The sequence below is a fragment of the Marmota marmota genome, unplaced genomic scaffold, assembly GCF_001458135.2.
Source record: "Marmota marmota marmota unplaced genomic scaffold, marMar, whole genome shotgun sequence".
Taxonomy (NCBI): Eukaryota; Metazoa; Chordata; class Mammalia; order Rodentia; family Sciuridae; genus Marmota; species Marmota marmota.
This window is the reverse complement of record NW_026000205.1, coordinates 10665806-10682115: the sequence shown is the minus strand read 5'-3', so window position 1 is coordinate 10682115 and position 16310 is coordinate 10665806. Positions and strand designations below refer to the sequence as shown.

Below are 16310 nucleotides of genomic sequence, written 5' to 3'. Positions count from 1 at the left end.
AAAAAAAAAAAAAAAAAAAAAAAAAAAAAGAAGGTGAGGGGGCAGGCATACAGGTGCATGCCTATAATCCCAGCAGTTTGAGGCCAGCCTTGGCAAATTAGTGAGACCCTGTCTCAAAATAAAAATATAAATAAAAAGGGTTGGAGATGGAAGTAACTTAGTGGTGGACCACCCTGGGTTCAATCCCCAGTGTGGCAAAAAAATAAATAAATAAATAAATAAATAAACAAACCCAGTAACATAATGTGAATCAATATATAAAAATGGCTGGGAATGAAACTTAGTGGTAGAGTACCTCTGGGTTTAATTCCTAGTAAAACACACACACACACACACACACACACACCCCTAGAAAATAAGTGTTGGTGAAAATGTGAAAAAATAGGAACCCTTGCCCACTATGGTAGGAATGTAAAATGATGCAGCTGATATGGAAAACAGAATGGTAACACCTCAAAAATTAAGCATAGAGTCTTGACAGGATCCAGGAATTCTATTTTTGGGAACATACCCAAAAGAATTAAAACCAGAGACTCACGATGATACATATGCTTATACATAGCAGCATTATTCATAATAGCAACTCAACTCATTCATGAATGAGTGAATAAGCAAAACATAGTATATGCATATGTAAACAATGGAATTTTTTTTTAAAGAGAGAGAGAGAGGGGAGAGAGATTTTTTTTTTTTTAATATTTATTTCTTAGTTTTTGGCCGACACAACATCTTTGTTTGTATGTGGTGCTGAGGATCGAACCTGGGCCGCACGCATGCCAGGTGAGCCACATCCCCAGCCCAAAAATGGAATTTTTTAATGTTTATTTTTTAATTGTAGTTGAACACAATACCTTTATTTAAATTTATTTATTTTTATGTAGTGCTGAGGATTGAACTCAGAGCCTTCCATCTGCCAAGCAAGCGATCTACCACTGAGCCACAATCCCAGCCCAACAGTGGAATATTAATCAGCCTTAAAAAGGAAGGAAATCCTGAAACATGTTCAACATGGAAGAGCTTTGAGGACATTAAGTAAAATAAGCCAGTCACAAAAAAGGAAAAATGCTATATTATTCTACTTATAAGAGGCACCCACAGTAGTCGAATTCACAGAGTCAGAAAGAAGAATGGTGGTGGCTAGGGGCTAGGAGTTCTAGTAATGGGAAGTTATTGTTTAAAGGGTACTGAGTTTCAGTTTTTCAAGATGTAGAGTTCTGGAAATGGATGGTAGTGATGACTGCATAAAAATGTGAATATACTTAACACTGCTGAAGTATATGCTTAGAAATATTTAAGATGGTAAATTTTCTGTTATGTATATTTTACCACAATTTTTAAAAGTAGGTCCCTAAAAACATGCAAAGGTATCAACTACCTGAGTTTTGATGTCCACTGGACTTTTGGCTGTATAGACTCACCTAGGTAGCTCTGACTTGCAAAAATTCTCTCTGACCATAGTTCTTCTCCTTGTTCCAACTTGCGGATCATATCAGGCTTAGTTATGTGAAATCCTGAAAATGAAAAAGAGACTTGGTCTAAACTGGACTCCAAAATATTGAAGGAAAAGAAAGATATAGCATCAAGGTGGCAGATGAGGGACATGCTAACATCTTATTAAGTTAATATCTTGCCCTCAGCAAGATTTCTGCTAACAAAAAGAAATTTATCATTTTTGATACCTGCAATCAAAATTCTTTATATTTCAGGATGTTTTTCCTGTGGTGCTTGGATCCAACCCAGGGTCTTCTGCATCTAAGTATGGGCTTTTCCATTCATCCCCACCTGTTTTAGGAATTCTTGAAAGGAAGTATATGATATTGAAAGATTCAAGGAGGGTCCCTTACCCACAGAAATGAAGTGGCAATAGTTTTCCAACATCACATCCCTGTAGAGGGCCTTCTGAGCAGGATCCAGTTGCTGCCATTCCTCCTGGGTGAAGTCCACAGTCACATCCTTGAATGACACTGATCCCTGTAAGGGCATACTCTAGTTCATCCTGAAGTGATCGGAAATGGGTGAGAACTAGATATTGGAAACCTAGTTCTAAAAATGTTCAGTGATCAGTTTTTAAAATTATTTTATATTATAAAATTTCTCTCTGAAGATATATTTATCGAAATTATTGTCTCATGCTAATATGTATATATATTACATATGTGTACATATCTATATACATGTATGTATGTATCTATATAGAGTGATCACATTATTTGACCTGAATGTGACTGGCTATCTGGTGGATCAAAATGAATACAATCCTGATTCTGCTCATGAGAAAGTACAGGCTACGAGAGAGGCATACATGCACTCAATAGGTATTACATATGCAATGACAGAAATACATACAAGGGAAAGTGTCATAAAGCAAAGAAAATTTTCATTTTGTACTCTGAAGCTTCACTGAGGACATAAAAGTTTTGTACTCACAATAAATTTGTTTTGTAGGAATACAGGGCATCTGCTTTTAAAAATTCATGGGGAGAAGAAAACCAGTTAGTAAATTCAGGAAATAGCAAAAGGTATAGTATGTTAGGAAACAATTTTTGAGCTCTGAAAAGGAAAAGATATGGAAGAAGGTAGGAGTTTTATTATGGAATAATACTGAACTTTTTTTCCTTTATAGCAGTGGTCTTTAAAATGTAGTGAATACATTCCCAAAATATTCATGGTTACATATAAAATAACAAATAGGCATTAATGGCAATCCATATTGTTAATGATAACTGCTCTCAAATATATACTGTTAACATTTTCTTCTCTTCCAGTATAATGTCTTATACATTCCACTATGATGCAAGCCCCATTTTGAGTCTCTGTTTTAAGGAGTATAAAGAACATGAAAAACATAAGTAAATACATGTTATATGATAAAATTTTTACTTTTGAGGCAACACTTTCAATGACTGGCAAAGATGCTTATGGTGTGTTAGGTAGGAAAGACAAGAAACCACTTAGAAATTCCTCATAGGTTAAGATCATAGTAATGAACTGAGAGAAGATAGGTGGTTACTAGATGATGAAAATCAACAGAATTGGTCACAAATTGGCTTTAGAGTGGAAAAAAGAAAGGCAGGACTATCAGATTATCTGAATAGGCAAGTGTATAGGTGCTAGGACTAGTAAATAGAAATGGGAAAAAGAGAGAATAGGCTGAGCAAAAGGAGGTTATAAGGTAACCTTAGAAAGATACTTAAAGTGAAGTAACATATAGGGGGTGATAACTATTGGATGTTGAATATATGGTTCAGACACTTAAGAGGTCAAAGTGAGACCCACTGAAATCAAGAATGTGTAGCCTTCACAGTGAATCTGACGTGTACAGAGGAAAAGGCTGTAAAGAGAAGAAAACCAATTAGCACCTGGGGAAAACCAGTATTTTAAAGGTTGGTAGATGAGGAATTTTCTGTAAGAAAAAGAAAAATAGGACAGAGTACCACTTTTGATTTAAGTGTAGATATTTCAGGAGTGGACTAGCATATGCATTTCCTTCCCCTGTACAAACATAAAAAATGAGAAGAAACTAAAAAGAATAAGTCAATAACAGCACTGGAATACTGGAAAGATTTTTCACTGGCAGGCCACAATTTGTAGAAACTGTTGGCAGACATGAGTAAAATAGGAAGACAGGAGAAGAGGAATACAAAACCTGAGTTTTCACTGAGGTTGTGGCTCAGTGGTAGAGTACTTTCCTAGCATGTGTGAGGTACTGGGTTCAATCCTCAGCACCATATAAATAAGTAAAATAAAGTTTAAAAAAAACCCTCAGTTTTCTATACAAGTTCATATCAAATCTCCATACTGAAAAACCTCACAAAACATGACATCCTTCCACAAAGTAATAATATGAACTACCCATTCTACCTCCCACCATATCATTGCAAAAATCTTGGTTAGTGGAGATAAGCAAGGTTTTTCTGTCTGCTCCTTGACTAGTTACAACTTGGGTGTAGAAGTAGGGTCAAGAGAAGGTAGATTCATTCCAAGTAATATATTTCCATTAAATCAAGACAATAGCTTTCTGTTACAGCAGTATGTTAGTGAGAAGACTGAGAAAGGAGATGATGAATGATATATCCAATCACACTTGGGGAAGGCTTCAGTTTATCTGGCTGGAAGGGAGAATTTGGAAACAGGGTTGCAAATAGGATAAGGTGGGTGAAACACTGAGGGTGCAAAATTTAGGAAGGCATAGCACTAACAGTATGCCTTAAAAATCGTACCTCACGCCATTTGCTTGCCTCACCCTAATCTGGGTCCTGACTGAAGACATTTCATGAAAGCAAATCTCAACATCCAGGAAGTTTAAGTAACATTGCTAAATAAATGTTCATATTCCCTGGGGAAAAGAAAAGAGAGGAAATATCATCTCACCTTAGACATAGCTTTGAGATTTGTAGGAGATGAAACTTCTCTTTGAACTCTTCTTTTGGTAAGGAAAGAGTCCTATTGAGGCAAAAATAGAGATATATAAGGAGCCATGTGAGTACATACTTGACTTAGATCTTCCAGAATAACTAGGTAAAGCTATATTAATTTTCACAGTTTCATCACTTGCCCACTGCATACACTTCAGAAATACAGGCTAGAGGTTAGTGGGAACATGGGACAAATTCAGCTTTTCCCCAATTCTAGAACCCTAGTCTCTTGCTGAAGAAGAATGGATTCTAGGAACCTGTAAAGCCTGTTAAGCTTGGAAAGGAAACATTGTTTTACACCCTGTGACTCTACCTCCCATCTCCCATGGAGCACAGGTTTGTATGTTTCCAAATTGTTTTTCATGGACTGTCCATTTACACTGTTACCAACAGTGCATGAGACTATCTTCCCATGCCCTGACAAACAAGTTCAGAACTTTTCAATCTTTGCCTATTGGTAGTTCTAAAGTATACACTTACTATGATGAAAATAAGCTTATTTCAATAAGTTAAAAGCCATTCCTTATTTCTTTCTTAATGCATTTCCTTATGTTTATTTTATTTACTTATTTATCATGGGTTTTTAGGTTTTATTGTTTTTGTTTTTTGTGGTGCTGGGGATTGAACATAGAGCTTTATGCATGCTAGGCAAGTGCTCTACCACTGAGCTGTACCCCCAGCCTGTATCTTCTGTGTTTTTTCTTTTTCTCTAATTTAGGAAATTAACCCTTTACCTATTTTAAGTTGCAAACAAATTTTCTTGGTTTGTCATATGACTATTAGTGTCTTTGCCTTTTGAATATTTTTTTCTCCTATAAGTTTTATTTAGTAGGAGCTGGGGATATAGCTCAGTTGGTAGAGTGCTTGCCTTGCATGCACAAGGCCCTGGGTTCAATCCCTAGCACCCCCCCCCCAAAAAAAAAGAAATCCACTTTTATTATCTGTACACGTGGAAAAATAAGATTACGTACCCCATTTGAATCAAATATGATACGTGAAGATCATTGTAATATTTTGAGCAATAAAAAAGTTTTATTTAGCAATACCACATACTATATAATCTAAATAATTTCAACTGATGGTAAATGTGATCTTTATCACACATTCAATTTCCCTAGGTGACTAAGTCTGAACATTCTGTTTTTCTACTCAACTTTTTATTGCTTTACCTGAAGAACATTACTTAAGAAGCAAGGTTGCTGAAATTAAGTATTCTGTTGTAGTACATGTATGGGAAATAGAAAAGTAACTGTTTAAGCACACTTTGTACTCTGTAGGGTTCCAGACAGAAGGAATATTATTTTGCTAAGCAAAGTTTGAAATGTTGACTGCTGCAGTGAATATTTTAGTTACCAAAATAATTATTTTATCTGGGCACAGTGGGGCACACCTGTAATCCCAGCAACTTGGGGACTGAGTCAGGAGGATTGCAAGTTTGAGGCCAGCCTGGGCAAGACCCCAAATAAAAAATAAAAAGGCTGTGGAGATAGCTTAGTGGTAGAGTCACCATGGATTCATCCTCAGTAAAAACAGCAGGGAAAAAATTCAATTATTTTAAGTACTAAAATGAGACTGGTCTTGTAATTAGAAGTGTTATCAAAGACTCTTAGAATGCGTGAAGACACTATCAGCCTTGATTGAATCCATGAGCAAGAAAATTCACTAATATATGTGTTAAAAGTGGTAGTTATGGGTAAAAATTATTTTTTCCTGCATGCTCTCCATGAAACACTGTTCGACACATTGATTTTGGTTATTATGGTGCTTACAGGACATGAATCTAACCTCCTGGGAATTATGAAAATCTTACTATTGCTTTTTACTACTTATACTTCTATTGTATTTGCAAAATTGCTATTTAGTTAAAATTCTGGAGGTAGGCTTCATGGCTACTATTCAGATAATCAAATATAACACAACCAACTAGATGTGCTCTTACAGAATTCTTCAATCATTTAATATTTAGGTTACCATAGTCACAAAACCATCAGAAATAAACGATAGGTCATACACACATAGTGATCTTCAATTAAAGATTCTTCCGAAAACCACCAACCCATAGCCCCCCACATGTCATTCATAGCCACATAAAGCACACTATGCAATTCCAGGTAAAGTCACAATCACATTCACAAATCACTTTCAACTCTCCACATGCAGTCTCGAATACTACTCACACCTAATCTAAAACTACACACACGCAGGGGAAACCTCATGCAGCCACACAGCTAAGTCTATCTTTCACACAATCGGAGGGTACATCCCAAAGAGTGGCACGCACCCAAAAGGCAGCAGGTTGTGTACAGGGGAACACCCCCAAACATATATACACACTCGCAGCACTCGCTATGCGCAGGGACACGATTTGCGCGACAGAATTCCTCTGGGTTGTCAAACAGGCAAAATCCCTCTTCGCAGGGCTAGCTCCAGGTCACTTGACGGTCATCCTCAGGGTCACGCCCACGAACCACGCCCGAGGCCCTGCTCTTAGAGATCTGAGCGTTCGAATACTGCGGTCCTGGTTCCCTCCCCTAAACTGCTAGGCTGGGATCGGACTCCGGGTTTCCTCCCCGATCTCCCCTCCCCGATCTCTCCTCTCCCTGAGTCTGCTCTCCCGGCAGGACTTCAAAGCTCCTTCCTCGGCCTCCTCCGAACCCCTAAGACCCACCAGCCTCACCCCCGGCCGAGCCTGTTGTCTGCGCCTGCGCATTCGCGCCGTGGGTTTGCGCTCCCAGGAGTCTCCGGGGCGGCCCGTTAGTTGCTGCGCGGTCCTGGTTCCCCGCGCTCCGCGGTTTTATCAACCTCTGCTCGGCTCCGGGGTGGATAGGTTTACCCCAGGTCCCCAGGTTTGCCAATGAAATGCGATCCCTGCTTCATTTTCTTCTGGACTTGAGGTCATTATTTTCTGTGTGGTGAGTTGAGGTGACCCGGGTCCGGGTGCGAGAGGAATTCGCAGCAGGAGGCTCCGAGTTCCCGGGATGTGGGTGGGGAGCGTGGAGGCGAAGCCGGAGCCAGCTGCTGTGGCGAGTGTTTGTGGTCGTGGTCACGAGTGCGCGGTGCGGAGGGGCCCGACTGCTGATTGGGCTTGCGGGACCGAGTGGGGGCGGGGCCGCACGTGTGACCCTAGTTAGCGGCGATTGTGAGGTATGTCATTCCGTGACCCTAGTGATTCTGTGCCTGGCTGTTGTGACCGACCAGAGACTGTGATCAAAACTGACCTGTAGTTTTGTTTTGTTTTCAACTTTTAGGAAACTAGAGATTCATTTGGCAGTTCAAGACCTTCGGATGTGAACCAGGTCCCCAGGCGACTGGAAGACTCCAGGGTATGGCCTCTGTTGCTTTCATACAGAGTGAGTGCATTTGGTATCCATTGTTCAGGGCTTAATACACCTTAGGCATGCAGTGGAGCCCACCCAAATTCCAAGGAATTTGTTGCACTGGGATTTCTTTCACTGCCATTTCACTTTATAGCCACACTGCGGAGCATGCGGTCAAATGGTTACCAAAGGGAAGGTTGGATATTTGAAACCTAGAATTTAAAAAAGGAGCCTTGTGTTGGTACGGAGAGTTTAGGACTGGAGTTGTCCCCAGTGCAGAGTCCTGGGAAGACAAGATGTTGAGGTTCCAAAACTACAATTTGTTCCCCCTGGTAATCCCTTTTTAGAAGCTTTGTGGGGGCAATTTGCATATCCACAGCTTTTTCATAGCTCTGTCTACAGAAAACAGCTGTGAACGCAGAAACAGATTCCAGTCTCAGACTTCAGAGAACCGAATCACCTCCCTTCTTCATACTGGATATTGAACCTAAAGGTTGCTCTACTGCTGAGCTACATCCCCAGCCCTAGTTTTTTGGTTTTTTTTTTTTTTTTTTTTTGTTATTTTGAAACAGGTTCTCACAAAGTTGTCCAGGTTGCCTGGAATTTGTGATCCTCCTGCCTCAGCCTCCAGAGCCCTTGGAATTACACGGATGCACAACTGGGCCTGACTTCACAGGAAAAATCTTAATATTGAAAATGTCATTATATTGGTGAAATATGGTAAAAGAGTGTACAAGACTTGGTGGGCTTATTATTTCAGTCATTTGGTTTTAGTACTGTTCCCTGTCATTTTGCTAGCCTGTTTCCTTAGTTTTTGTAATAACTAGACGAGCTTTCCTTCCGAACTTTTCAGAAAAATGCTTTAAATATATGTAGGTTTTATTGTGTGTCCCTGATGATGGAATTAATGCAGTCTTGTTGGAAAAAACTCAATAACCTAAGTTGATTTATAAAACTAAAAATATGTAAGTACTAGCCAGTCAATGGTGCACTCCTGTAATCCCAGCAACTCTGAAAGATGAGGCAGAAAGATCTCAAGTTCCAGACCAGTCTCAGAAATTTAGTGAGACCCTGTCTCAAATTAAAAATAAATTAGGGCTAGGGATGTAACTCAGTGGTAGAGTGCCTCTGGGTTCAATCTCTTGCACCACACACAGGATACATAAGTAATTATAGTGTTAGCATCTAGAAGCGTTCATTATTGATATTGTAGTATATATTCTTCCAGATTTTTTTCTTTCAGTGTATGTTTAAATGTTGTTTTTTTTTTTTAGAAAATTTACATGAATTAGTTATTTAATGAGAAAAGACTTCTCTACTTCTCAGATGGGAAAGAATTCATCCCAGTCACTGTTTTTGCTCTCTTCCCTGCATGTAAGGAGAAAAAGGAAGTGCCAGTGATACTTAACTGATTTCATAACCCTTCTGAGTACCTATTGGAATTTACTCATAATTATCAGGAAAACAGAATAGGTAGTTAGCTAAGTAAGGCAACTACTGAGTATTATATTTATTAGTAGTAGTAGCAGTATTTTTAACAGATTTAAGTAACCTTTCATAAAACAGCACTATTCTCTCAAGACCAGTTGTCTTGGGAGACCTCATTATATAAATCACATGGTCAAGGGTAAGTTTATAATATATGATAACAGAATTAGATGTTAGTAGTTATACATGTGCATAAAAGTATGATGGACAGTGAACAAAATTGATCTTTTAATTATGTTTGTTATCTAATTAGATTTTTTGACCTATGTTTGTTTGTGAGCAGAATTCTCTTTTTCTTCCTTGTCTTTCTGAAAAAATCATTGTGGATAATGTTAATGAAGGGGCTACGCTTGCAGGCTATACCCTATATTAGCTTTATAAGGAAGAGCAGACCTAAGAAGCTGAAATTTTCTGTCCCAAAATGGTAAGGACATAAGGAAATTTTCTTTAGTAGTAATGGATTACATGATGTGAAATAGTCTATCAATAAAAATATATAATATTTATTAGGTTTTTTTAGGTACATCATAGAAGTAATTTGTTATTGTTATTTTTCTTTTTTTCCCCTCACATAATCTTGACAACTCTTTGAGTACTAGGTACTATTATTTTTCTCATTTTATTGACGAAGCATTCTTGGTAATGCAAATAATATACTTGCTAAGGCACAGAATTAGTAATGTTCAGAGTTAAGATTAACACACTGAGAGGCTGGGGTTGTGGCTTAGTGGTGGAGTGCTTGCCTAGCATGTGTGAGGCACTGGGTTCGATTCTCAGCACCACATATAAATAAATAAAATAAAGGTCTGTCAACAACTAAAAATATATTTTAAAAAAATTAACATACTGAAAGCTTAACCACATTACTATTTTTATTTGATGCTTCTGGTTTCAGAGATCTCAGTCCACAAACTACTGGCTCCATTACTTCAAGGCTTGAGGTGAGGCAGAACATCATGGGAGAAAGGTTGGTGGAGGAAAGCAGCTGGGAATATGGCACCAGGAAGCAGAGAGAGCTTAACCACATATATTATTATTATTATTTTCGAATGTACATAACCTCCCAATAATTTTTTAAAATATTTTTTTAGTTGTAGATGGATACAATATCTTTATTTTTATTTATTTATTTTTATGTGGTGCTGAGGATCGAATCCAGGGCCTCACATTACGCGAACACTCTACCACTGAGCTACAACCCCAGCCCCACCCAGTAATTTTTTAACCTGCTTCTCTCACTTGGTAATTCACAATTGTCATTCCTTAACATTTAATATAAATTAAGGTTATTATGATTAAAAATGAGTATACATATGAATAATAACTACCCACTATTATTTAACATTTTCTCTACCCCTAGATATTTATGGGTTCCAAAAACTATTCTGTGAAGATTATCCTTGAGTTATGTTTACTTTCATATCTATTCCTTCCCATATATGCCAGAACTTGTCCCTAGTATGTGAAGGGACACCAGAATTAAAAAGAGATGCTAATCATTTAACAAAGATCAAATATATAAGGGAGTAAAAGTAAGAGAGTGTGATAAAAGGGGTCTTAGAGAAGTTAAGATAACATGTTGGGAATTCATAGGTGTGAGAAGTAGAAAGTCTGGTGGTTCATTTTCAAAATATAATATTTAGCTTTAATTGGGATATAAGATCCAGTGATAGCCATTTTGATTATAGTGTTTTCCTTTGTTCTACGAAAGTTTAAAATTAGCCAATTGCATTGTAATCCCGAGCTCCTCCTTTCAGAGCAAGGGGCAGTGATTACTTCAGGAATTAAAAACAGGTGGACTGCTCACCCTAGCATGCTTGCTTGCCAGACTTTGTTCAGTAATACATTCTTTCACAGAAGAAAAGTTTGCCTTATTGAGTAACTTTTGAGGATGTGTCTGATTTCTGTGGCATCCTGATATTTCTAACATAGGGAAGAGAGATTCTGATCATGGCAAGCATTTTCAGGTTATGACCAAATTATAAAGAAGACTTGAGAGCTCCAGTAAATAGATTTTATGTAATAAGCTTTTTGCCTTATAAGCTTTTACTTTTGTAATATATATAAATGAAACTAATAGAACAAGAAAATTAAATAGCTTTTGGGTGGGTATTGCAAAAGAGGAATGAATTAGAAGCAAGTTTAAAACAATATGTCAAAGATATGAAAGCAGCATTTAGAACATGCTCATGTCTGTGAGACATCTCTTGGGGACTTTTAACCATTCTTTTCTAAAGAAAACTCCAAACATCATTAATATATAAAAATCAGAGTGTTAAAGCGGGTGTTAGGAGCCAAAGAAAAGTTATTCAGATGGCATTTAATTTATGTAGTATCTTAAGCATTTTTTCAAAGTTCAAGGAAAGACTATTTAAGACTGCCTTTTTGTGTGTGTCATGCTGGGAATTGAACCCAGGGCTTTGTGCACGTGAGGCTCAAGCACTCTACCAACTGAGATATAGCGCCAGCCTTTAAGACTAATTCTTAATTTTTTTGAGGTCCAATCTTTTTGTTACTTTTCAAAATTTCTTAATTTTGACTGGACTAAGTAGAAGCTCTGAGAGAAGACAACCTGCATCTTTTCACAATCTGTTTCTCTCATTTTTCTTCTGTTGTCCAAAAGCATATGCTTTAGCCTCCACCTTATTTTTCTTTTCTTTCTTTCTTTGTTTTTTGCAATATAAGGATTGAGCCCAATACTGCAGGGTCCTCAGTCATTGTGCTACATCCCCAGGCTCTTTAAAATTATGTTTTATTTTGAGACAGGGTCTCCTAAGTTGCTGAAGCTGGCCTCAAATTTATGATCCCCGGGCCTCAGTCTCCTAAGCAGCAGGATTACAGGCATGTGCTACCATGCCTGGCCTTTATTTTTCTTAGGCTTTTTCTTCAGAGAAATATATCAGTGTTTGTGATGCAAGACATGTGGAATAACAAAACACTGTTTTACCTGGTTTGTTTAAGAGGGCTTTCTGATAACATATTGGTGGACATTATCTTCTTCTGGGAGATTGGAAAGTTATAGATTCTGCTAGATCTTTTGGGCACTAGCCCATGAGACACAGTAGTGTTAATCAGTTTGGGAATATTCTTTTTTTCTCTCTTTTTTTCCCCCCAGAAATCAAGTTGAGAATGCTCAGATTGGCATCAACAGTGCAACCTCAGTATCACATAAAAATAAATAAAATAAAGGCATTGTGTCCAACTACAACTAAAAAAAATTTAAAAAAAAAAGATCTAGGGAGATTGATGTTGTGTGTCAGTGGTTCTATAGTAACTACTGTTGAAGTCATTGAGATAAAAGAATGATGGCTCAGAATTTTTATCATGTTCCTGAATGTAATGAAAGCTAACCTCTTTTTTCAAATAACCCAGTTAGTTAGTTAAAGGAACAATGTGCATTAGGTATTTTTTTAAGTGAGAGAGAAAAGTAAAGCTACTTTAAAACTGCTTTTAAATTTAACTTTAAAGTGCTCAAGTCAGCCAGTCACAGTGGCACTACATTAGCTACAAAGAAGTATTAGTAATCACTTCTACAAAAATTTCAAGTTGCCATCTGACAAAATAAATACTACATTTATTTTAAAAAACCTGTTTTCCCTTGAAATTTGAGTAAATGGATTCACCTTGTTGATATTTATGGCAACTATCCTAAATATGTACTAGAAGATATTGAATCATCATGAAAAGAAGTCGACTTCCAGCCAAACCCAAAATGTTTATATTCTTTTGTAGTTTACAAAGTGTTTATAGTTTTGTTTTGATTTTCAACTTTACTACATTGTGTTGTTGAGATAATGTTATTTGACCTGAGCACTTTGGCTTTGTTTGTTTGTTTGTTTGAGATTGAATCCAAGGGTACTTAACCATTGAACTACATCCTCAGCCCCTTTTATTTGTTATTTTGAGAGAAGGTGTTACTTGCAATACTCCTGCCTCAGCCTCCTGAGTCACTGGATTTACAGGCATGTGCCACTGCGGCTGGCTGACCTGAACACTTTTAAAGTTAACTCTTATGATTTTCTGAATATTACAATAAAAATATTTTGTGTTGTACCTAAGAATGTCTCTTCTGCAACTAGTAAGTTTTTGAAACCTTAATTTGGATTCAGTGCAAACTGTTCCTTTGGTAACCAATAGTATTTAAAGAACAAAACTAGTCAATAAAATGCATTAGTTTTAGCATAACAGCAAAAAAAAATCATGGCCAATGTTTGACCTTAGTTATGCTAATTTGGATACATGTTTATTCTCATCTAAATGAAAATATTATAGGAAAGAAGATACTCAATTACTGTAGTAAGATCAGAGAAGGATGGCAGGCAGAGGAAGAAAGAGGATAACTATTGCTTAATTCTTGTGGTTAATACTTATTTTGATATTCACCTGTCTCTTTCAATGTTAATTTCTTATATTCCTAATGTTTACCTGCATTCTTATTGAAATCTATTTGGTGAAAAATTTGTTATGTAACCAACTGCATTGTTCTAGGAGCTTTTTGTTTAGTGATATATGAATAAACTATTGTTTCTACCCTTGTAAAGCTTTAGGAATAAAGAAATAAATGCATTAATTTAAATAATAAATAATTATTGAATAACAACATAAAGAGAAATCAATGTGTGATGAAAGCAAGGAAATAGGTGCTGTAATAGAAAGATATAAACATGAACTTCTTTGAGTAGGTCAATTGTTTTATTCTTTTTGAATAAGAGACCTTAAAATTTGAAGGATAAAAAGGAGCCAGGCCTACACCAAGCCCATCTGTGAAATGAAAAATTTGGGTAGCTCCAGAAGATGAGAAATGAATGCATGGTCTGGAAACTTGAACCAGATTTTAGGGTACAGGATATAATGGGAAAATACATCTCGTTAACCATGAGGGTTTATTTGCATTTTATTCTAAAGAAAAAAATGAAACAATTAAAAAATTTTGAGTAAAGACTACATGACCTTCAACATGTATCATATTGTACAAATATTAAAAATATAGAGGTATAGAGGTCATGGATATAGCTCAGGTAGATTATTTTCTTAGCATGAAAAGACCCTGGATTTGATCTTCAACACTGCAGTTAGTTGATAAATAAATATATATGTTTAGGACCTATCCTCTAGATGCTGATGTAGTTAATTTGGGTTGGTGGCTTTACATCAGTACCTGCAACAACATTCTCAGTTGATTCTGGTCAACACCTGAATTTCAGAACTATGGACTTAATTTTTGTCCCCTCATAACCTCCACATCTTATATATAACCTCATTCTCTATTTGTTGCCTATGTTCAAATTTCATAATATTATATTAATTTTGATTCATTATTTTCAGTTTTTCGTCACTTAATTTTCTGGTACAAGAGAAATAAAATACTTTGTTTTCTTTCTTCTGTTCTTTCAGATTTGGAGTCCAGATGGGCGATAAAAACATTTTTGAGGAGGAAAAAATGGTTCCCAGTGTGAGGTAATGGATAGAAGTAAAGTACACGACCTTGAGGACTCCCTTTTCAGAAGTAACTGGGTACAAAGAGCTTTTATAGGGATAAAAGGGAGGAACAGGGCAAGAAGGCAATGTCCTGAGCCAAGTCTTTGTCATCCTGGGCATGTCTCCCTTATTTTCATGCCCAATAATTAAAAATCTCAATGATCCTGAACTTCCTGGGGCTACTTCCTATAGTTGATGCAGAGAACTGAAGACTAAAGGCTGGGGGGTGAGGGGTGTCACCAAGGATAGCAGGTGGAAATCTGAAGAAAGATTAGTTAGCAGTTAACATCTTCACCACATAGGTGGGGCTTCTCTTTACAACTTATAATCACAGCAAAAGGGAGGTGGTATAAACCTTGCAGAAGGATTAGGGAGTGGGACAAAAAGGGAAATGGAGGGGACAGAAAAGGATTGGGGAGGGAGGTGAACATAATTCTGCTAAAGACAACTTTCTAAAGGGACTTCTCTGTAATAGCACCCTTGGAAATCCTAAGCATAACATGCAGTAGTCAGGCCATACAGGTATAGTAGTTCAAGGACTTAGAGGTAAATTAGGAAAAAACTAGACCACAAGAGACAGTAATATACAGTCAGCTTTATTAAGTGGCACTTCACAGATTCTTGAAAGGGGTGTCCCTCCCAACAGAGATGGCAGCATGAGACCACTGCCCAAGGGAATAGACATTATCTTCTAGGGGAAACAAGGGTATTATGCATGTAGGTGATGATGTAGCAATGAGTAGGGAGTCTCAAGAGTTCTGAAGGGTGTCAGTGGGCGTTTTGTTTGTTTATAGTTATAGCATTTGTCTAAACTATTGTTAACACATGTTGGTGCTTCAGGGGTATGCAAAGTGGATGGGCTCTAAATGGCCAAAAATATGTTTATGTGATGTATAACTGTAATGCACCAATAAAAAATGTGGAAAAATGTTTATGTGGGTATAATAAAACATATTAATTTGTGAGAATTTTTGTTTGCCTCTAGTGGGCTCTGAGCTAAAGGTCCTAGCCTTCTGTGAAGAAGTAAACTGCTTTGGAGCCAGTTTTGCCTAATAAACAGGAGCCATCTTTGATCCATTTATACAACAAAAGATTAAGAAGGCCCCTCATATGGCCCTCCAATCACAGTCTCCCACCCAAAAATTCAGTTTGTTTTTTTGGCTTCAGAGAAACTTCCTGAAGGCAATTGGTTTCAAATTGTTTGCTTTGTCTATAACATCATTTCATCTACCTCAGGACTATGAACAGCATCCAGAAGGACTGCATGGAAAGTACCAGAGTTGGGGCCACCTTGAACATCTTATTGATTTTACCCTAGACTAAGTAGCCAGCTGAAATTCTGAAAGTTTGTAGTGTCTTTGAAAGGCAAGCTACTTTCTCTTTGTATTGGGAGAAAAGGAAAACTTCCAAATGCAGTTCTGAAAAAATACAGATCATTAATGTTCTCACCCCTTAACCCCAGGTTTCCCCAAATGCGGCTTTTGTCTTCTTTATCTGTTACTACAAAATCAGTATGTCCCCATAACTTTAAATTTTACATTGTTCTCATTATTTTTTATTTTCATTCCTTTTGTTTATGAAGGAAAAAAAAGCATTTTCATATAAAAACATG

The 16310-nt window shown here is 37.1% G+C and overlaps 1 protein-coding gene and 1 long non-coding RNA gene across 9 annotated transcripts in view; one reads left to right on the top strand and one right to left on the bottom strand.

Annotated features, from left to right (window-relative positions):
* Znf382 (zinc finger protein 382) overlaps positions 1 to 7226 on the bottom strand; it is a 15608-nt gene extending 8382 nt beyond the window's left edge. For 2 of the 8 annotated variants that reach the window (XM_048791112.1, XM_048791113.1), the window contains exons 1-4: positions 7084 to 7195; positions 4372 to 4443; positions 1845 to 1971; positions 1419 to 1511 (exon numbers count right to left, since the gene is read on the bottom strand). In XM_048791112.1, the coding sequence (XP_048647069.1) occupies positions 1419 to 1511; positions 1845 to 1971; positions 4372 to 4443; positions 7084 to 7125 (334 nt within the window). In that variant the 5' untranslated portion in view covers positions 7126 to 7195. Of the gene's footprint in view, positions 1 to 1418; positions 1512 to 1844; positions 1997 to 4371; positions 4444 to 6696; positions 6978 to 7083 lie in introns of those variants that run through there. The other 6 variants (XM_048791114.1, XM_048791116.1, XM_015497249.2 and 3 more) reach the window with 6 other exon arrangements.
* LOC107151850 lies at positions 7186 to 15663 on the top strand. Its single transcript, XR_001504721.2, has 3 exons — positions 7186 to 7327; positions 7664 to 7738; positions 14615 to 15663. It is a non-coding gene; the product is annotated as an uncharacterized LOC107151850 (long non-coding RNA).
* Positions 15664 to 16310: the final 647 nt, after the last annotated feature.